This window comes from Mustela erminea, chromosome 3 (assembly GCF_009829155.1).
Source record: "Mustela erminea isolate mMusErm1 chromosome 3, mMusErm1.Pri, whole genome shotgun sequence".
NCBI classification, from domain to species: domain Eukaryota; kingdom Metazoa; phylum Chordata; class Mammalia; order Carnivora; family Mustelidae; genus Mustela; species Mustela erminea.
The window spans coordinates 158,534,594-158,556,388 of record NC_045616.1 but is presented as its reverse complement, the minus strand read 5'-3'; the positions used below and the strand labels follow the sequence as shown (position 1 = coordinate 158,556,388).

At 52.6% G+C, this 21,795-nt stretch overlaps 1 protein-coding gene across 1 annotated transcript; it reads right to left on the bottom strand.

Annotated features, from left to right (window-relative positions):
- Positions 1-1,079: 1,079 nt before the first annotated feature.
- On the bottom strand, positions 1,080-14,425 carry C3H5orf49 (chromosome 3 C5orf49 homolog). Its single transcript, XM_032337802.1, has 3 exons — positions 14,128-14,425; positions 4,064-4,180; positions 1,080-2,578 (listed from the first exon to the last, which is right to left on the bottom strand). Exons 1-3 carry the CDS (start codon positions 14,317-14,319, stop codon positions 2,399-2,401), a joined length of 489 nt encoding a protein of 162 aa, XP_032193693.1. The 5' UTR covers positions 14,320-14,425; the 3' UTR covers positions 1,080-2,398.
- Positions 14,426-21,795: the final 7,370 nt, after the last annotated feature.

Here is a 21,795-nt window from a genome sequence, read left to right as displayed (position 1 = left end):
TCCTCAGCACCCATCCCAGGCCGCGTTAGGTCACCTCCTCTTAGCGGGCACCCACCATTGAGTGACTGGCCCAGCGCACTTAAGCATGGCTCTCTGCCCCCACCAAAGAAGTGCTGAATTTGATGAAAAGACCTCAAAAGGAGACTTGTTTTTTCCCAAAACTGAACTGCCGGGCTTACCAAACTAAACTGTTTTTGAGCTCTAAAGCAATCGAAGTCATTATCAGAGTCCATCTTGCAAAGGTCTGCACACACGGATCATTGAAGTGTGGTCCCCGACCAGTGGGGGCATAGCCTCCGGGGCACCCGCACATTTCCTGACCCCAACCCAGACCCGCCGAGTGAGGAGTCCCGGCCGTGGGGACTGTTTAGATAACACGTTCTCCAGGAGGCTCTGGTCCCCAGTCTGAGCCCCGCTGTGCTTTCCAACTGACAAAATGGGTGTGGAGAGGCCCAGGGCCTTGTTCAGTCTTCCCAGCGACCAGTGGCCAAGACAAGCCTAGATTGCAGAACGGCCGACTCCTTAAATCTGAAAGCATCAAGTCTTCATAATAAGCTCCGAAGCGACAAACATTCCTGTGAGCAAACCCTGCAGATGGCCGGCAGCCCAGTGACCTTGGTAGCAAGCAAGCTTCTCTCCTCAATGCTTTCCTTAACCTTCCAGTCTTGCAGAAACCTCTCTCTCAGGAAAATGGCTTGCATGTGGCCCCATTAAACCTGCAGTGTTGCCTACATCTGTTTAGAAATGTCTGCGTTGTCCCAAATCCTCCACGATGCTCCTTGTCCTCAGTGTGTTGAGCTTTCCTGAGTGCAACCTCTCTGCCTTCCAAGAAAGACCGACTAACCATGGAGATTGGATACATCGAAACAAATTCTTTTATTATGTTTCCCTTTCAGAAGGTGACTGGGCACTCATTGGCCTTAAGTTGTTGAAGTCCAGATGCCAACAGAAATATATTTCATTTTTCCCCGATACCTAAGGAACGCAAGACCTTTTGAAACCTTGTCCAGTTCAGGCCCTGCTTTTTAAAAGTGGAAGGTTAAGGGAGTAGAATCTGACTTTAAATAACTGAAAATGACTTAGTTTGACACAGATTTATTGTAATCAATTTCAGATGAAGGCATTTCTTAGCGATGCCTCGTCTTTCTTAGTAGTCATGAAGAAAGTAATTTATAAAAATTTTCATAATCCAAAGTTGATGGATTTTCTATTATATTATTATAAATAGAGCTTAAGCTACCCAAGGCAATCCCAAATACACTAGTGCTATGCATTCGGGAGGAAAAGTAATAAAAGATACCTACAGGTGGAAACAAAACACGTTTCCAAAAGAATAAAGAAATATACAGGAGCCACTCAGCCTTGAAATTGTCAACAATTCAGTGCCATATGTCCTTAGAGAATCAGAGCAATAAAACCAGCCATAGGGGAATCAGCAGTAAAACGAATTACATCACTTGCTCATTAACCACTAAGCTGTGGGAAGTTCAGTTGGATGGGTGCGGGGTGATTTCTTTCAAAGACAGCCGTGCACTAAAAATATAGCGCATACCTTAATACTTGAATAAGTTTCAAATTATCTCTAAAATAAACATTTCCAACTTGGGTTAGAAGCAGGTGTTTCCAAAATGAAAACCGTCCACACGAACAGCCCGAGCCTCTCATGTGCCTGCCTTCGGACCACTGATTCCCACACACACTCCTCACGGTTTGGAATTCCTGCTGGGAAGAGGAGGAAATCTGGGCTCCAGTCGATGGACTGATGGGCTCTGTCCCCGTGCCGCTGGCAGAGGCAGGAGCAAGAATTTTACCCAAGGCTGTCAACCACCAAAGCCCAGTCTCCTCCATGACCTGTGGCGAGGGGGGACAGCAGCACTGCTGGCGACAGAGGCCACCCAGACCTACCAGGGTTCTGTCCTCAACTGCACGGACCTGTTACTAACGGCTCAGGCCTCTGGGCCAGGGGGATGTTGTGGTATCTAGAGATCACTTATTGTAAAAAGAAATATCATATCGCCTCCTGGAGGAAGGTAAACCCAGGCAGCCGTGGTTTCCATAGCTGGTGAGCAAGGGTGTGCACGCCCCTCCCGGAGCGCCCCCTGGGGTCTGAGGAACCAGAGAAACAGTGAAGAGTCAGCAGACCACTGTCAGGTGGGAGCACTTCCCTTTTATTCCGGTGCTCACAAGGGATCGGTCTCTGGCATCATTTCCGCGGACACGGTCCCACGAGATTTCATCACATTAAAGGCCCCTGGCCAGGGTCTTCACCATGACTACACGAGGAAAAGGGGCTCCCGGGCCCATCCCCCCACTGTCCAGGTGCAAGCCGCTTCAGGCCAGCTCCCTGACCCTCTGATGCCTGACTGTGCCACCCAGTGGTCCAGGCCCCAAATGGGCGTCAGGCAGGAGAAATGTGCCCAAAGCCAGGCGTCTTGATGCTGGGGATGTCATTCTTCCTGTAGAAGTCAGCCTTCACGTGGTTGACACGGCCGTGGTCCCGGATCAGAGGCTCCACGGGCTGGTGTATGCGCCTCCCATAGACTGAGGACATCAGCACTCCCACAGGCCGCTGGCGCTCCTGTCCAGGGGCACCAGAACACGGGGTCAGCTCACACCTCCCTGGTCACAGGACCTACCTTGCGTCCTGGAAGCCATCTCCGCCTGGCTCACCCACACACCTGCAACCCTCTCCAGCTGGGTTCTTAATGCCGGCGACCCCCTACTGTGCAGACCCTGTCCCTTGTGCTCAGAGCCCCTCATTGTCCCCAAGTCCTTCACGTCATTCCGAGGAACGGCAAAGACCTTGCGCTGGGCACCGTCTCACCCTCCTCACTGCCGGCTGTGTTCCTCCCCCCCTTCCCTCCCCCCGGCCTCCTGCCTGGCCCTCTCCAGCCCCACTTGCCCCTCTCCCTTCCTGCCTCCTCTCTCCCCCCAAAACACATCTTTTCACTATTCACGTTGTCATTCCCAGCACCCCCATGTCCCCTGAGCGCCCCCAGACGCCCTCATCTCCACAAACCCCCACCTTCCCGGCCGCCCCGTCTCCTCTCACTTCCCCTGCCCCCTGAAAAGACTTTATTTCTCTGCGAACCACTTGCCACAACCTGGAATTCAGTTTCCTATGTGTATGACAATTATTTGCTATTTCCCCGTAGGAATATCAGCTCTAAGCGGACAGGGACTTTTCAGGGCACACGGGGGCACTCAGGATCTGGGGTCGATACTGGTATTCTTATGACAGGGAAGCATTAGCCGACTTGGAATGAAGTCCCATATACAAAAACAATAGGAAAGCACTTAATGTCTGGGACTTAAGTTCCTCATTGAATTTTCCATCGAAATAAAGGTCCGTTGGAAGTGACCTGGCAGCATTCTTATCAAGAGCAGCCACGAGCAAAAACCCTCTGACCGAGAAAGAAATCCCAGCAGAGGCTCTCACATTACGAATTCTGCGCGTTGTAGAAATGATGATGATATCGACTCGGCATCTGGCTCTTAATAAACATGCCGTCCTCGGATCAGACTCCGAGGATGCAAAGTCCCGAGTGCTGAGGGTACCAGGAGCATCTCCCCACTAGGAGACGCACAGCCTCTTGCACCCAGCACCTGCTGCGACACCGACCTCCTCTCCCTGGAAACCGGGAGTTTGCTCCTGCTGCTGCTCGCACACCCGGGCACCTGACCTCAGGCCAAGCCCTCCTTAAGGAGGAGCTGCCCTGTCCGTGGGGGTTGGAGGCTGGTGCCTAAACTAGAGAGGTTATTCCTGTCACTCTCCCGGGGTCCGTGGGAGGACTGTGACAGCCAGGACTCGGAAGTTAAGCAAAAACCTGCTTTATCTGTTGAAAAGAACTTCTTAGTTTCGCCTTCATTAAGTTGTTAACTAAACAACACAGTCCTAAAAACTAATACACAGAAACAGAAGAGGGGGAGCTGGGAGCAGCAGGGTCTCAGCCCCGGGGGGCGGCGAGGGAGGAGGGGACCTGCCCACGGAAGCCAGAGCGCACTGTTGAGTAGAGATGTGCACATCTGTTCACGCCTTGTCCACGGCCTGGCTTCACGTCACCTCCTCATTCACGTGAAGTCCCAGGCTTTTTGCGTGTTCTCTGTCATCTCGGTGCAGTTTCGGATTGTAGCCTGGGCTCTTGTTAAAGACACAGTCGTACAGGGAGATGATGCCTGTCTGGGGGGGGAGAAGAAGAGAAAGACAGGCCTGGGTTCACTGGACGGCCGGGCCACGGCGATCCTTGTAGAGCTTGGACGCCAGGCTTCTCCCCGGCGGACCGTGGAGATGGGCGGTTTCCTGTCTACACTGAGTATGTGCTCAGGAAGCTCACCCCAGAGCAGACCCTGGACGACCAGAGCAGGTCCCCGCGAGGCCCCGTGAGGCGAGGACGTCTCCGTGGCGCGTTTCTTGCTCCTCCTCTACACCCCTGCCTGACCCAGGCCCTTGACCCTCCTGCTCTCTGACTCTACCACTAGTGCACAACCTGAAAATAACAGCAATCCACTTAAGTGATGTGTTTTTCTCCTTCATTTCCACCTTTCTCGTATTTTTCAAGTTTTCTGCGATAAGCTTGTACTGCTTTAAAAATTAAACATAATTGAACACTGGGACAATATAACCGAACAAGAGTATCTGTAAGTTGCTAGCCAACGGCGGCACCTAGTACAAACCCCTCTCCACAGAAATATTTCCTGTAATCAAATGTGGTGGCTCTAATGAATGTCATTCATAATGCATGGAGATATATATATATATATCTGATCTATAATACATATGCATTTCTAATATACGCACATACGTCAGACAGATATAAAAATACGTGCACACGCAAAGCTTTGATGTATTAGAAAATTACCCCGCTAACAGCTTTCATCTGAAATATCTCCATTTTTCTATCCCAAATTTCTCTTGATACAAAAATTAATCTGCCTTATCTGGTACCTAATAAAAGGAAAAGAAATCCAGGTGTTAGCTCTTCTTTAATCTTCACGGGTAAGTCAGGTCTGTCCTGTACGTCCCTCTAGCCAGGGGCCAGCGGCCCCGGATCCTCCCGCAGCAAACCCAGGCATTCCGTCTCGCTGGCATTTGGGGGCACAGGGTATCTTGCCTGCGCTTGCTTGCCTGCTTGTTTTCCCCAGTAGTAATCCTACAACAATTCCCTCCCGCTCCAGGATGCGGAGGTAGAAGGCAGACAGTGAACAGGACACATGGCATGGGCTCGGCCGGCTGGAAAACGTAGATCGCCCATTCTCGCCGACAGCGGGACTCCGCAGGGCTGGGAGCAATGGAAATGCCACAGCGTGATGTGGCTTCAACCCCACCTTGACAAATCCCTCACGGGTCATCTGTCCTGTGCCAGACATGCTACTCCTGCTGGGGGAGTCGTGAAGATGGCTCAGACCCCGGGCCACCGTCCTGGTATAACTAAGCAGCTAGTAAGCAAAACAAGGTGAAGCTTGTAGCATTATTTTAGTTTTCCTAAGAATTCCAACGGCAACACGCCTGTGGCACTTATTCACGGGTTTTGCCTCAGTTCAGAATCACTCCAAGTGACTTAGGCAGGAGCTGTCACCCTGATGGCCATTTAATGAGGCCACTTTGTAGCTTCTTGTTGGCACTGTCCTCTGTCACCTACTGGGCTCCTGGGTCTGTTCATGCCCTGGGTTGGCTGGCCCTGGCCTTCACTTGTCCTGAAGGACACCTACGGTTAGCTCATAAAAACAAAAAGCCCAAATCCGCGAGGTGGTGATACCTGATTCCGTTCTGGGTACTGTAAAAATCAGCTAGCTATTTGCGAAAAACAATAAACTTGGGTCTTCACAGTCCATTATCATCAAGAGTCAATTCTGGATGGATTAGAAAAACAAGTGAAAAGAAAATCCATAAGGGACCTCCTACGCATTCAAGCAATGGGGAAAATGTCACAAAGGAAACATCAATCACTTCGGTTATGTAAAAATCAGACATTTGATAATCAAATAAAATTAGGACTTTTTCAAAAACCTGTAGGACGGATGGAAAAATCTCGGCGTCTTGAACATACCATGTGTGGGATTGTAGGGTGTCCACAGAAGCTAGGGGCTTTGGCTGGCTGCTTGCTTCCAGCCTGGAGAGGTTAAGCACAGGTTGCAGCAAGCATTTTGGGGGAAGACACCAGGCCAGAGGGCCCTGCAGTGACACAAGATAGACTCAAGTACAGTACACCCCCCACTCTGCCAGGATGGTGGGACATAAATGTCCCAAAGGAGCGAATGCTGCTCTCTACAAGGCGAGGTACCAGGATTCAGACCCTTCCCTTTGGGGTTCAGAGCAAAGCTACTGGCCTGGCTACCTGAGCCCAGCAGGCAGACCCAGACAGCAACTAAATAGCCCATCACACCCACACCATTCCCTTACACGCAGGAATTTGAGCTGGACTTGTGGTCACAATCTAGATGCCCATTGTCACCAGAATCCCTCCTGGCCCGGCTGACCCTGTGAAGTGGGTGTGTCTCAGGGACAGCAGCTGCAGTCTGCAGCAGAAAGACCTGCTCCCCAGGACGGAGCCCCCGGGGGGGCAGCTGCGCCCTGAGAACGCTGGGCCACAGATGAGGGGACCTGCGGTGAGCCTCAGTCCCTGCAGGGAGCCGTGGGGATGGCCGGCGGAGCGGGGTTCTGATGGACAACCCTGTGGGGGCTGGAGATGGGGGGACTGGAGGAGGGGGGGGGGGCCGAGCACAGGGAAGCTGCTGGCTTGTGCTGTCCTCCTGTGCAGGTGTTTCCATCCCGGCTTGACCCTCCTGAACTGAGTCAGCCCCTTTGGGGGTTCCTGGGCTTGTCCTGGTGACAGACTCTGGCACAGAATGAGAAAGCAATCGCTGTGACCTGAACGAGGGAGGTAAGGTTCCTTCCCTTGCCCCCTCCGGGGGAGCAGCCCACTGTGATGTGCAGCGTCACAGACGACTGCCCTCCCCGTCCTCATCAGGTCCCCTAAAACACTCCTTAGAAGCAGCACTATGGGGCGCCTGGGTGGCTCCGTTGCTTAAGCAGCTGACTCTTGACTTAGGCTCAGGTCACGATCTCAGGGTCATGGGTTCCAGCCCGGCGTTGGGCTCCTGCGAAGCCTACCTCTCTCGTACGCTAGAGCAACCCTTATGAGGGACCTCCTGCACCCACGAGGTATGAACAGTCTCCGCTGTGCAGGGGTTTTGCACATCCACCACTTTCCAGAGTAAAAACGGATTTTTCCGTCACCGACAAACAAGCGTGGGGGCCGAGGTGGGGGGGACCACAGGCAGGCAGCCTCGCTTAGCAATGTGACTGTCCACTTCCTGCACCTCATCAGACCAGAAATCTGTCTTCTCCTGAATGTTAATTATTAATCTCTCTTCTTTCTGTTTGTCTTTCGTTCCTTCGCGGTCTGAAACAAAACCGCATTAATAAAAACCAACCTGGACTTAGAAGCCGCCACAAACCGGGGCTTCCGCGCTCACTGCTGTTTTGCGATTAAAATCTCTCAAGAAATGTCCTCTCGCACACGTATCATTGTTTTTGAAAAACGAAGTAAAATGACCCCAATATTGTCTCTCCGGTGACCTCCCTTTGTCCCTTTGCATTTTGAGTCTTGTTAAAAATGTAGCACCATCTCGCCCTGGGCTTGGGGCCTGGCACCTTGCCTTCAGTTCCCCCACGGTGACCCTTCCTCCTAACATGGCCAAATAACCCCTCCGTCGCCCTGGGCCGACGCCGTGGGTAGAGTGGAGACCTTCACTTTTCAACCTCCAAAGCACATTGCTCTGACCATCGGACAAGGCACCCAGCCAGGGCAGGACTAGAGGCAAGGAATAGGGCATCCCCTTCTTAGAGGAGACCACAGGCTGAGGATGGAAATAAGGTCATTAATTAAACAGTGGAAGGGAATACCCGTGGAGCAACGGAAGTAGGCACAAAGTACGGTGGCACCAGAGAGGAAATTCAGCATCTGCTGGGCTCAGGCAGGAAGCCTGTGTGGCGCAGTCGCGGGAGAAAGGGGGTCGCACCCCGTTCCGGTATGGACAGAGCCCCAGAGAAGCCCCCTCCCTGCATGTTACGTGTTGAATTCCATCCTCCAAAAAATTCATCCGTTGACATCCTAACCCCCAGGATCTCAGAAGGTGATTTAGAAATAAGGACGCTGAGGACGTAACGAGTGAAGGTGAGGTCATACGGGGGCAGGGTGGGCCCCTCCTCCAATAGCACCGGTCTCCTTATTTAATAAGTTCAGAAACCGACAGGGACACGCAGAGAGAGGTGATATGAGGAGACACAGAGACACAGAGGCCAGCGGCCTGGAGCAGACTCTCCCTCACGGCTTCCAAAGGAGCCGACCCTGCCAACATCTTGACTTGGCCTCCAGCACAAGGAGACAGTGAATTTCCATCATTTAAGCCCCTGGTCTGGGGTACTTCGTTATGGCAGCTCTAACACACCCCCTTGATAGCGAGCAGGAGCCATCTTTTGAACAACGGAAAATAAGAATGGAGCTAACGCATTCCGCCCCAGGTAAACTGAGTCAGTAGAACGTTCAACCCAATCGGACGGTGGGTCGACATCACCAATATTCAGTTGCTCTGCTCCTGACTCCCCAGAGGGTCACTCTCCACTGCTCCCTTGGGCGAGGGAAGCCAGGTGACCAGTTCTCAGCAATGACCTCTGAGTGGGGGTGACATGAGACTCATCCTGTGGGCACCTGTGAAGCTTCCTGCGAGGTGTCAGCAGCTTCCTGCTGGGGCACTGGGCCCAGGAGACGGGCACGACCTGCAGCTCCGCCCCCAAAGAGGTCACACACACTCCCACGCCAGTAAGAGGAGGAAGATCTCCAGCGAACCGGACCCGAGTCCTTTATCTTCTCTCTTTCAGGTCGTTTAGATACAAATGTGCTGTCCATTGTCCATCCAAACAAGGCACTAACAAAAAGGAAATCGATACATTTCTCTCATGGTACTGGGGCAGGAGTAATGTTATGTGCTCACTGAACACACTCTCTCTTCTGGAATAAACAGAAGACTGCAGTCACCAGGTGCCATCACAATTAGGCTGGGGCCAGGTGCCAAGCTCCGGCAAGGAACTACAGGGGAAGCCGGCAGGCATCACCTTCCAGGTCCATAAGAACTCGCACGTGTCCTCCATGCACTTCCCTTGCTCTGTGGCCAGCAAGTTCAGAGGCTCCAACAGAGGACTGCAAGTTCCCAAATATCTGCACATCTGGAACCATTAAAAGAGAGAAGCCTGGTTTCCCAAGTTACTGTCCTAAAAAAGCTCTCCTGACAAAAAAGACCTAACCTGTAGCATTTGCTAATTTCCACAATGGAAATACTCTCACTGTGCCTGATGTCGGGCTTCCAACTGAACGCAGAGTTCAGGCGAAATGCTAAAATGTATGAGCAGGCTCCGACACCAACCACCGTAAAGACCGTCAGGACTCAGGGTCTGTTTATTTCCAGAGCACATCCCCGCCCACCTGGACTGAAACGGGATCGTGGGACTCGATTCCAGGCCCCCGAGATCATGACCTGAGCTGCAGGCAGAGGCTTAACCCACTAGCCACCCAGGTGCCCCTGGAACTCATTTTTATTGCAAGGCATGTGGGTGCAAGGGTCTGGCTAGATTTTAAGAAGTAAAGGGGCACCAGAAGTGGAGCTTACCCCTCTTACAGAGGCCCTAGGAGCGGCTGAGTGCGCAGGGCAGGTGTGCTCGGTGCCCAGGGATGAAGAGGCTCCATCAGGGGTCTGGGGGTGCCGGGCTACTGAGCACCTCCTACACACTGGATGCGGGCACAGGGCCGCCCGACATTCCCCTTTACATCTCTGGACAGCCAATATGCATCGTTTTCTCTACAAAGTGGCTGCATTCGGTGAAGAATTCCCCCATCAGGAGAGCCAAGAAACAGCCCCCTGGCTTCCCTGCCTCCACCACGCACCGAGAAGGAAAGTGGGCTAATCTCATGAAAGCCAGAGTGAGGCTTTCCGAACCAAGCTTCCCTGGAGGCAGAGCTCTCCACAGCCCGGCTTACCAGGAGGGAAAGCCTATTCTAAAACCACCTAAGATTTTTTTTTTTTTTTAATGTAGCTCTTACACTTGGAGAAATTTAATAAAATCCTTCATAAAAGGGCATTGTCCTTTGACTTAGCTTTTCCATTTCAGTGGCAGAAATGTTGCACAAGATAGAAGAAGGAAAAAAAGTAATTTTAAAACATCATTGAACTGAATCCGCCTTGCTGCCCCGGCAACAGTATTTTATAGGAAAAGCCCAGGCTGCTAGTGCCCCCTAGGGGAAAGTACGGGAATTGATCACATTATAGCCCGCAGCTTTAGGTGACAAATTTGTCTCGGGATCCAAAGCATCAGTGGGGCTTTAAATAAGTGTGCTGCATTGAGAGTCTTAACGTTGGGCTCTGCCAGGGAAGACCCTTAGATTAGACGCCCCCAGAATGACACCGCCTCACCTGGAAATTTCTGACATCAAACAAGGGTGAGGGCTCTAAGACACCAGCCGGAAACTAACCTTCCGTGGAAGGAAACTCACATGATCACTAACAAAAACAAATAGTAATAATCATAGCGCTAGTTGCATGGGGCTGATCACGTGCCACTTTATACCCGTGAATTAAATTAACTCTCATAATTGCTCCCTTGATGCGGTACCATGAGTACTGCCCATTCATAGGTGGGCAGAGAGACACGGGGGCTGTGACTTGGGCAGTCTGCACAGCTGCTCTCATGGAGCCAGTATTTTTAACCAAAGGTTCCTTGGCCTGTGCTACTACCTAACGAATCACTAAGTGTGTTCCACAGTAAATGACTTAAGAGCTAATTCTGCCACGTTTCTTCTCAGCTTTGAGTGTGGCCTGGGTTTACAGTTCACTGCAGTGCAGCTGAGTTCTCAGCACATTTGTGACATGAAGCTCATCCTCTTCAGCCCATACGATCTCCTGGTAGAGAATCAGCTCCAGCAGTCCCCCAGCTGATTAATCACATAATCCCCAGGAGCACGTTATTCCCCCAGAGGATTAAATACCGGCTCACATAATCCCCAGGAGCTCGTTCTTACCATCCGTGGCTGTCCTGCGAAGGTACTCTGAAATGCCTTTTGTGTTTCTTGCTGCTTTTAAGGTTCTTTTATACAGGTGTTAATATTTCTACTACATCATTTTCTTCTGTGTGACACTAAAGACTTCAGGATTTGAATTTGCCTGTGACCCCAGTTATCCAAACTGTACCGAACTGGTTTTTCATAACGTCTGCTTTGCATTCATTCATTCCAAGGCCCATCCCTGTCTTCCAGGGACAGTAACGTATCAGAGCAGGGGGCGGCAAATGTTTTGTGTAAAGAGACAGTCACTGTTCTAGACTTTCAGGTCACATGGTTTCCTGTGGCAACTACTCGAGTCTGGTGGTAGCCACAGACAATACTAAATGATGAGCATGGGACTGTGTTGTAATAAAACTTTATTAAAACTGGCAGTGGGCCATATTTGGCCCAAGGGCCTTTGTGTGAGGACCCCTGAATTACAGGGGCATAGCTCTTACTTACTCCTGATTTCTTTCCAAGTACAGAGCTGTGGGGACCTCACAGCTCAGGCATCTTTCTGCGTCTTGGCCCCAGAAAGGTAGAGCCACATATCAGATTGGTGAATTTAGGAAGGATAAAGACCTTCCATGCCTGACTCTGCTCTTTTTCTGTTGGCAGCACCTGGCCCCCAGGGGCTGGGAGTTCAGCTCTGCTTTTTCTGGGGCCCACAGCAGCAGTGGCCAGATCGGTAAATCTACCTGGCTCGGAGCTTCAGTGTCCGGGGTCAGTTTTTACCCAGAGTCCTTAGCAGTAACCTGCAACCTGGCTTTTAGCTCTGACAGATCCATATCTTGACCCCCATCTGTTTTAGTCTTTTATTTTATTTCTCTATAGTCTCAAAGTGGTACGTAACAGGACTCCTCAAAGGTACACATAAAATGATGCATTTGTGACTTTTTTCAGACAAAATTTATGTTCTCTCAATAAACCAGCATGGACCAACTTTAAACATCGAGATTCCTGGCCTTTTGGCTGGTTTTCTCATGCTGTACGGAAAGCTCTTCATGAATCACAAGTTGACAGTGATACAGGTTTTGCATGCTTAAATTGTAAAATTCATTTAACCAATGAAATTATTTACAGATAAAAGTTCTTTCAAAAATAAGCTAAGGGGAGGAGAAAATATGAGGCCCATCGTGGCACTGAGGTAGGGCAGCATCACTCCAAATCTCCCCAGTGTTTACCTTCCGGATATTCTGGATTAGGAACACTGCAACTGGGGCTGTTGCCAGCCTCTCTCCTTGGCCTGTGGAAGGCCATCTTCTTCCTGTCTGTTCCCCAGCATCTTCCATCTGTGGGTCTGTCTCTGGGTCCAAATTTCCCCTTTTCAGAAGGATACGTGTCATGCTGAATGAGGGCTCCCCACGACCTCATTTAGTTGGATCACCTCCATAAAGACCCCGGCTCCAGATAAGGTCACATTCTGAGGTGCCGGGGATGGGCATCTAACATGAGAAACCGAGGAGGACACAATTCAACCCGGGACGATGGTTTCGAAAGCTCTGCTGGTGTCTGTAAGGCTAAGCCCCGTGACGTTCTCTTACACTGCATGGGTGGCCAGTCCTCCGTGTGTGCTGACTGACCTGAACGGGGATTCACTGGGCTCTAGGACTTGTGGGTGGGGAGCAGAGGGAAGAAAGGGCGCATCCGACGCAGCATGAGGGCAAGAGCTCTTCTCTCAGGCACTTGGCTCCCCGACACCGTCCCTGAGCCACTCACTGTGTCTGCGGGCTGAGCGTCCTTGGAATAATGATGCCCTGCACCCTGAACCCCAAGACACACGGGAGACAGGGAAAATGGCTTCACAAAGGAGTAGAGGACTCCTGACAAGTTCTGAATTTGCTTCTCTTCCTGCCTCCGCCGCAAAATGGCCTTCCCAGACCAGCAGGCTTTCCCCAGGAGGCCGGCGGGCCTGCTGGAGCGTGGCCAGAGTCTAATGAGGGCTCGATGCCCTGCTGTCCCTGCAGGCAGCTGTCCAGATCTGCCTCCTGGTCATCTTCGGTTTGCAGGAGGGCTTTCCATTGCTGTCTGTACCTGTGACTTTTGGGGTACGGTCGCTGTCACGCTGACCCCAGAAGGAGTCCTGTCTCCCACCTCTGTGCAGCCCAGGTGCTCCCAAGACCCTCCTCTAGATCCAGGGCAGAGGGGTCACCTTGCTGCTCCTACTAGTGGTCCTGGAAGCCCAGGGGCCCCCCAACCCTTCTCCTGAAAACACTTGACCTAACGCACCCCAAATAGCTCAGGATACCAGGCTGAGCATTCTCATACCCCACCCTGCCCTGTATGCCCAAACCCCAGCACCTCATTCCAGCTGAGCATACCCATCCCCCAACACACGCGTGTGCACACACACACACACACACAGCTCAGCCCCAGCCCATCCTTTAGGTCGGGGGAGGTCCACCTTACTTTTGCGGTCGTGGTTGCTGTAATCTTTGGGGTCCAGGTGCCCCAGAGGAAGGCTGCTCTCCCAGCTTCCTTCCCCCTGTGACCCTGATGCCCCTTTAACCTGTCCTCAGAGGCTGTGCAGAGTTGCACCAGCCCCCACCCTCCACCTCCCAAGCCCCTAGCAGGCTGGCCCCCAGAGCCCCACGCCAGAGTTGCCGCCCGGACCCTCGGACTGTCCCAAAGTGTAGTCCAGGCCTGCAGCGCCGCGCCCTCCCCCATCCCCCGGCCTTCTCCCCAGCCTTGGTTCCCGCGGTGAGGCCCCAGGCGGGTCTCCGCCAGTACAGCTCCACCCCAGCCCCACTGCGCCCTGGACCGCCTCGCCCCCATCCCGCCTCCCCGCAGGCCCCCTCCCCCGCTCTGCAGTCCCCGCCTACCTCTCCGCCCCGCCCCGCCCTGGCTGCGAAGCCCCGCCCCTATTCCTCGCTCCTCCAGCCTCCCTCCGCTCTTCCTTGCCCCGCCCCGGGCCCCTCCCTGGGGGTGAAGCCCCGCCCCTATCCCGCAGTCCACCGGCCTCGGCCCCGCTCGGCTGCCCCTCCCGCCCGCCCCGCCGCGCCCGCGCGCGCAGCCCCTGCCCGGTGCGGCTCACCCGGCTCTGGCGGTAGAAGTAGCTGTGCTCCGGGGGGTCCAGGCGCCGCGGGGGGACGTAGCTGAAGGCGGACAGCGCCGAGAGGGGCGGCAGCCGGGGCTTGCCCCGCAGCGTGGCGGCGGTGATCTCCTCTTCGTCGTCCTCCAGGCCACCGCGGTCCAGCGGCCCCGCGCCCGCCGAGGTCGGGCCCATCCCGCCGGCTGCAGGCAGCCGGGCGCCCGCGTTCGGCGTCGCCTGGAAACCGAGGCCGCGCGGGTCGGGCGGGGCCCCGCGGAGGGGCGGGGCGGGGCGGGGCGGGGCGGGGCGGGGCCGGGAGTGGGGGGGAAGGAAGAGCCCCCTCCCCGCCCCCCCACGCCTCGCCCCTCCGCCCCGCACCTCGCGCACTCTCCGGTGTTTCCTCGGGGATGCGTCCTCGAGCCCCAGCTGCAGAGGCGGCTGCGTGGTGGAGCCCCCCCGGATCAGCGCCTCCCAACCTGCTGACCCTCCTCCTCGCCGCGCCGGCTCGTTCACGCCAGCCCACCCTCTCGCGGGGCAGGTCCCGACCGCGCCCCGACCCGCGCCCGCCTGGGAGGCGCATCCTTGACCCGCGCCGCAGGTGCGCCCGCGGGGCTTCCAGTCCGCCGGCAGAAGGGAAGCACAGCCTAAAGAGGGTCTAGAGTGGCGCTGCCCCACAGAACACGATGGGGCCACGCACGTAACTTGAAACTTTGCCGTAACCACGCCGAAAAGGCAAAAAAAACAGGTGAAAAACGTTGTAACGCTATATTTATTTACTCAGTTTGTCCAAAACATGATCATTGTAACATGTTACTAAGCCACAGTTCCAGGGCAGGGTGCCGGCCTGCTGCGGCTGGTGGTTAAGGTATGGCCAGGGGAGGTGTGGAACTCCAGGAATTAAATCAGTGCGTCGGTGGCTCCTGCTGGGGCCTTACCCTTAGCGCCCCTCTGCCACTTATAGGTCTCTAGATCCGAATGCCGGCTCCCTAGGCCTGTTCCTTTGGCTGAAAGTTCGTGGAGCAGAAACTCCGGATTCATAAGAGGGGTGGGGGGCAAGAAGATGACCAAGACTGAGGAAGTACTTTAATCAGGGTGCTTGGCAGAAGCCAGCCTCTGTGAGGAGGTCATAGTGCAGCAGACTGTAATGAAGAGCCCAGCTTGCCGCAGGCTGCCAGAAAGTCCCTTCCAAGCGGTGGGAAGAGCGCCTGCGGGGCCCCTGAGAAAGACCGGTCTAGATGTGTTCCAAGGGCAGCAATGAAAAGAGCGGGGTGGAGCTTCATGAGGAGGAGGAGGGGACTGGGAGCCAGGCAAGGTGCACAGGTAGGCTGCCAACCAGACTGAAAGGTCTTTGGACAGCCTTCTACCTTCTCATCACCCCCTCTTACTAGGAGTCTCTGTAATTCCTTGACTGGGGGCTAGGGACCTCTCAGTCCAAGGGACAAGGTGGCACCTGGTATCCCCTAGAGGTCCTGGGCAGGACTATGAGTCACCACCCTGTCTGATGGACCCCCAGGAGGTCTGAGAACCCCATGGGCCTTTTTTTGCCCTAATTCGCACCTCTTTGCTCCACGGGCAGGTCAGATGAGTTGGGCACGAATCAGACAAGGGTTAGACACCAGTCTACGCTGTCCTCAAGCACCAGGGAGCGTCTCATGAGAGGTTGTTCTGTCCTCAGAGCTTGGAGCCAGAGCACCACCACCTCTCCTGCGTGTGAAGTGAAGGAAAATGTCCCTCACCCTTCCCCCATGGGGAGAAGTCCTCATTAAAAACACCAGCAAAGAGAAAAGAAAAAGTGCTTATACTCTATTACCTTTCGTAGCCTCTCCAACCTCTTTTAAAGACATAACAGAGTTGGTCACCGGGTCATGAGACTTTGCAAACCTTGCACAGGTAATCCTGTATCATCATGCGGAAAGTGGAAGAAGTAGCTGACACCAATTAGCTTGAGAAGGCAGCTAACACTGACACTGAAATAATTTGATCATAAAATCCTTTTCCACAGTCCAGGGATGTGAATCTTGTTTCAGCAGGTAACATTTAATGACCCACTAGACTTAGAGCTCTGGAGGGCGAGGCGACACATCCTTTTCCTCTTTAATGGCTCGGGGAGGTCCTCAACAAATAGTTGACACACAGTAGGCCCTCAACAAGTATTTGGTGACTAAATAATGGGATACAATTGCCATAACTTGGTTCCCTCTAAAGGTACAATTAGGACAAGGGTTTGACTCTTGCCTTATTTGGGAAATAATCCCACTGTGCGTGAATGAAGGACCGCATGAGTGAGAGGAGCGGCAAAGTCAGTGTAAGGAGGAATTATCAAGGTCACGGCAGACAGCAGCCGGAGCACTGCCTCAGAACTTTTTGAGCAGCATGGAGCGAGCTCCCAGAATTGCCTGCCAGATGGACCTGGAGGCACCTTTTATCCCTTGTCTGTGGTCCTCTTGGTTTGAGGCTTGCCCTTGGATCTTTGACTCCTGACTGTGTGTGACCCCGGCCCGGTTTTGTGCAGCCTCCCTGCAGGCGTCTTGGAGTCAGAGGAGCCCTGGAGTTCACAGCAGAAGGCACGGGGCATCTACTGAGGTATGAGGCTGTTTCAGGAGGAGTGGTAGCCCTGAGGAAGGCCACCGGGCAGCAACCTAAAGGCAGGAGGAAGGATTTGGTAAGACAGACTTTGCCAGTTTCCATGATCTAGAGGTCTTAGTTCCTTTTAAAAACCTTTTTCCTATATGATCCTATTATGTATTCCCAGCATGAGTGGAATCCAACATCAAAGAATCTAATGTGTGTCCCTCATGTCTGTAACTTGTCCTTGCAAGGTTCTGTCCAGAAGGGAAAGGGACAAGAATGAACAGTTACTCTCCAAGGAAGCGAATGAATCGGGCAAGCACGCCCGCTGCTGGGTAAGTGCGCAGGGGATGGGCTCGGCTCGGTGCTGCACGCGACCACCTCCGCCTTGCGCCATATTCCGCCTCCTGGTGCCACCGCAGCATCCAGGGATCGCTGCCCTCTTTGGGTGGGTCCCGTCGCCCTGCTCTGGCTCAGGCTGGCGGCGAGCGCCCTTGTGCTAGTCGTCGCAGCCTGCGCTGCTCACCCACCAGGCCCTCTGCTACCTGCACAGCCCGCGGGGAACTGGGGGCAAATACTGTTCTCAGGAGTGTGGGAGGTCCTGAGTCTAAACTGTAGCTGGAAGCCTTGGCCGTTTCTCCTGACATGTGGGCAGAGGTGAGCCCGGGGAGCCCCGTGGGAAGAACTTCGTCATTGTCAGGCAGGGAAGGAGAAAGCCACGAAGAAGCCGTCGTGTTGCCTTAGCGTGTCCCGTGATATGCAGCGCTGGCTCGCGGGGCAGCCGATGCTTAGCAGAAGCTCTCCTAAACCTGCCCGTGTTGCAGGCCAGAAAGGGGCCTCTTGTTCCTTGTGCCGACGAGAGAGCCGAGACCTGGCGGAGTTCAGTACCGTGCAGGTGACACGGCCTGTGGGTGGTCCAGCGGGAAGGCTGGGGAACACCTGGGAATGAAGGGATCTGACGGCAAGGTGGACTCCGTGGGGCTTCCAAACCATTCCCAGTCGCAGCCAGGCCCTACCTAAGCATGAAGCCTCATGCTGTATGCGGAGGTTTTCAAAAACAAGGTTTAAAAATAATAATAATAATAATAAATATAAGTAAAATATAACAATCTTAATACCTCCATTTCACATTTAAAAGCTTTTAAAATTATTTTGTTTTTAAGTGTCAGCGTAAACTCACTTAAGTGGCTCAACATTAGTAGGGTTTTAATTCGCAGGCTTTAAAACATCTGAAAAACGACATGGGTTGAGTGTTTCTCCACATTTGGTGGGCCTGATGAAGGCTGAGAGTAAAAGGGATGGACGTAAAAACATCCAAGCTTGGAACCAGATCGGAGAAGGGCTGTGCCTCTGGAGACTTTAAAAAGGACATTCTGAACACAGGGGAGTGAAAGGATTTTCCTTCAAGCCCTGGTATCCTGCCTGCGCTGGTTTCCAAGCCCCCGCCGGCGCTCTCTCCGGGGGCCAGCAGCAGTGTGACTCTGGGCGTGGAACGGGGCCGGCCCTGCTGTCCTCCCAACCATCGTAACCAGATCGTGGGCATGCCAGGGGTCTGCCGCGGGACCGGACGGGACTGCACCTTCCTGGGTGCCTCTTTCCTGGGGAAATGCCAGTATCACTGCCAGTGGATTTAGGGAGCTCGCTGTCCTCAGGGTTTTCCTGTAGCCTGGCTCATTACACTGATGGGGCTCCCTGTGGTTAGTTCCTTTAAACATCAGACTTACAAATCAACATATAAATGTAAATTTAATTTTCGTTTGTTCACCTTGTGTCTTTTTGTTTTACGCTTTCATTTAAATCCCAGTTAGTTAACATACCCTGTAAGAAAGGTTTCCTGAGTAGAATTTAAGGCTTTGCCGCTTACACATGACACCCAGTGCTTATCCCAACAAGGCCCTCCTTACTACTCGTCCCGCATCTAGTCTGTCCCTGAACACCTCCCTCCATCAACGCTCTGTGTGTTCTCTGTAGTTACGAGTCTGACTTATGGTTTGCCTCTCTCTCTCTCCCCCGTCCCATGTTCATTTGTTTAGGTCTATTTTTTTTTAATTCTATGTGTGAGTGAAATCATATAGTATTTGTCTCTCTCTGATGTGTTTCACTTAGTAGAAAAAACTCCAGCTCCATCCACGTCATTGCAAATGAAAAGATTCCATTTTTGATGGCTGAGTAATATTCCAGAGTGTGTGTGTGTGTGTGTGTGTGTGTGTGTGTGTGTGTGTGTGCATACATACATTTGTGTATATATCCATCTTCTTTATCCATTCATCAGTCCACAGACATTTGGACTTTGTAAATAATTTGACTGTTATAGACAATGTTGCTTTAAACAGTAGGGTGCCTGTATCCCTTTGAATGAATATCTTTGTATCCTTTGGGTAAATACCCAGTAGTGCGATTGCTGGGTCATAGGGGAGCTCTATTTTTAACTTTTTAAAGGAACCTCCTTACTGTTTTCCGGAGTGGCTGCTCCGGTTCTCATTCCCACAAACAGTGCCAGAGGCTTCCCCTTTCTCCATGTCCTCACCAGCACCTGTTATTTCTTGTGGTGTTCATTTTGGCTGTTCTGACCGCTTTGAGGGGCGGTCTCATCTGGTTTTGATTTGTATTTCCCTGATGATGAGTGATATTGAGCATTTCTTTCATGTATCTATTAGTTATTTGTATGTCTTCATGTCTTCTGCCTATTTCTTGACTGTATTTTTTTTGTTTTGGATGTTGAGTTTGGAAAGTTCTTTATAGAATTTGGATACTAGCCCTTTATCTGACAAGACATTTGCAAATATGTTCTCCCATTCAGGAGGTTGTCTTTGGCTTTGTCTGCTGTTTCCTTTGCTGTCCAGAAGCTTTTTATCTTGATGGAGCCCCAATAGTTTTTCCTTTGAAGACGTGTCTTGCAAGAAGTTGCTGCTGCCAAGGTCACAGAGTTGCTGCCTGTGTTCTCCTCTAGGACTTTAATGGATTCCTGTCTCACATTTAGGTCTTTTAGCCATTTGGAGTCTATTTTTGTGTGTGGTGTAAGGAAATGGTCCAATTTCATTTTTCTGCATGTGGCTGTCCAATTTTCCCAACACCATTTATTGAAGAGTCTGTCTTTTTTCCATTGGACATTCTTTCCTGCTTTGTCGACGATTAGTTGACCATAGAGTTGAGGGTTTATTTCCGGGTTCTCTATTCTGTTCCATTGATCTATGTGTCTGTTTTTGTGCCAGTACCATACTGTCTTGATGGTTATAACTTCATAACAGAGATTAAGGTCAAGCATTGTGATGCCACAATGGTTTTCTTTTTAAACATTCCTTTAGGTATTTGGGGGGTTTTCTGGTTCTGTACAAACTTTAGGATTGTTTGTTCCAGTTCTGCAAAAAATGTTGATAAGGATTGCATTGAATATGTAGGTTGCTCTGGGTAGCATAAACATTTTAACAATATTTTTTCTTCCACTCTATGAGCATGGGATGTTTTTCCATTTCTCTGTATCTTCCTCAATTTCTTTCATGAGTGTTCTCTAGTTTTCAGAGTGCAGGTCTACAGAATTGTCGAATCACTAAGCTGTACTCCTAAAACTAACGTAACATCCTGTGTTTACTGTATTTCAATAAATATTAAAGAATAGGGGCTTCTAGTAGAAATCTCAGTGGACCCATTAAGGCGATTGTACAACCGTTCCAAAAACGAAGGCGGCTCTGCAGAGATGATGGTTTCTCAGACGTTCTTCAATGTTAAATTTTTTTTAATTTCTTTAGTTATTTGAGAGAGAGAGAGAGCTCAAGCAGAGAGAGAGGTGAAGGGAGAGAGAATCTCAAACTGAGCCCCGGGCCCAACACAGAGTCATTCTGTCGACCTGAGATCATGACCTGAGCCCAAATCAAGAGTCGGACCCTCAACCGACTGAGCCACCCAGGAGGCCCGCAAATGTTCTTAAGCGCAAAATGCATGCTGTGAACCTTTGCTGGTGGGAGGACGTTTGTCACCCTGTCAACCTAGAAGGGCAGGGTGCCGGGAGGGCCTGAGCGTGAGAGCTAAGGATGGTGGGAGGGCGCCAAGCCTCCCCTTCCCACCGTGCGTGGTGCCGGGACCCTTTCTGGGGAGTGTGACCTTCAGGGTGAAGGGTTCAGTGCTGACGGGAACCCGCTGACCCGCACTGATGACACGGGCCCCACTGTGGACGGAACGGTGGCGCCCCAGCGTCCCACTGCTGCCTCGTGGGCACTCTGCTCTGTGTCCACAGCCTGTTGGATGTGCTTGCGCCCTCTGTCCCTGGCTCAGGCACACTCCCACTGCCCCACTTGCCCCAGGACCCCCGTGTAGACAGGAGGTGCAGCTCACGCAGCGACGGGTCACAGGTGAGTGGGAGCGACTCCCTCTTCCCTTCAGGCTGCTGTGGGGCCGGTGGCTCTGGCTGGATGGTGCTGGCCTCCCAGGCTGTCGCCAAGAACACCCTGACCCCCGAGCACTGACCGTGAGCTGGCGTGGGCAGCCCTTCCACAGCTCCATGGGGTAAGGCCTGTCCCCCGCTGCCGGGTCTCAGCCTCCTGGGCCAGGAGCCAGCACGCGCCTCCCGAACGGGGAACATGAAGCCCTCGCGGTCTCCCCTTCACCTGTCCTCTTGCGGTGCCCCAATCCTTGCATCCAGAGTGGGGACTTGGTTCAGACTCTCGCTGGCCTAAGATTTTCCTGTTGATGAAGTCCAGTTCATTGCATTTTCCCTTTGTCACCTGTGCTTGTGGGATCTCAGAGACACCTTTGATTCCCCCCAAGCTGCAGGAACACTGGCTGGCCCACCGTTCCAACCAGCCTCCTGCTGCTGGTCCCAGGCAGATGGCCTCCGCATCAAGCATCTGGTCAGCGTTCCCCAGAGCCTCCTGGCACTGGGGTGAAGAGACTCTGTCATTTAAGTGTGACAGTGTGTCCTGGGACAGTGGCTGGAAGAGGAGCCTGAGGGATGGCAGTGCTACGGAGCGGAAATGCTCACGTAGGATCTGCCAGCCCAGCAGACCCCCTTCTGCCCCCTGGAACTAGACGGTATCTCCGCTCTCGGCTCAGACGGATTGGGGATTTGCCTACAGGGAGCAGACCCCTTTGTTCTCTGAAGATTTTCAC

Coding starts and splice junctions, on each gene's coding strand:
- C3H5orf49 (XM_032337802.1), bottom strand. CDS start 14,319: ATGGGCCCGACCTCGGCGGGCGCGGGGCCGCTGGACCGCGGTGGCCTG. Junction 4,181..14,127: donor ACTTCTACCGCCAGAGCCGG/GTGAGCCGCACC, acceptor CTCCCCCCCCAG/ACAGGCATCATCTCCCTGTA. Junction 2,579..4,063: donor GACTTCACGTGAATGAGGAG/GTGACGTGAAGC, acceptor GCCCCTGGACAG/GAGCGCCAGCGGCCTGTGGG.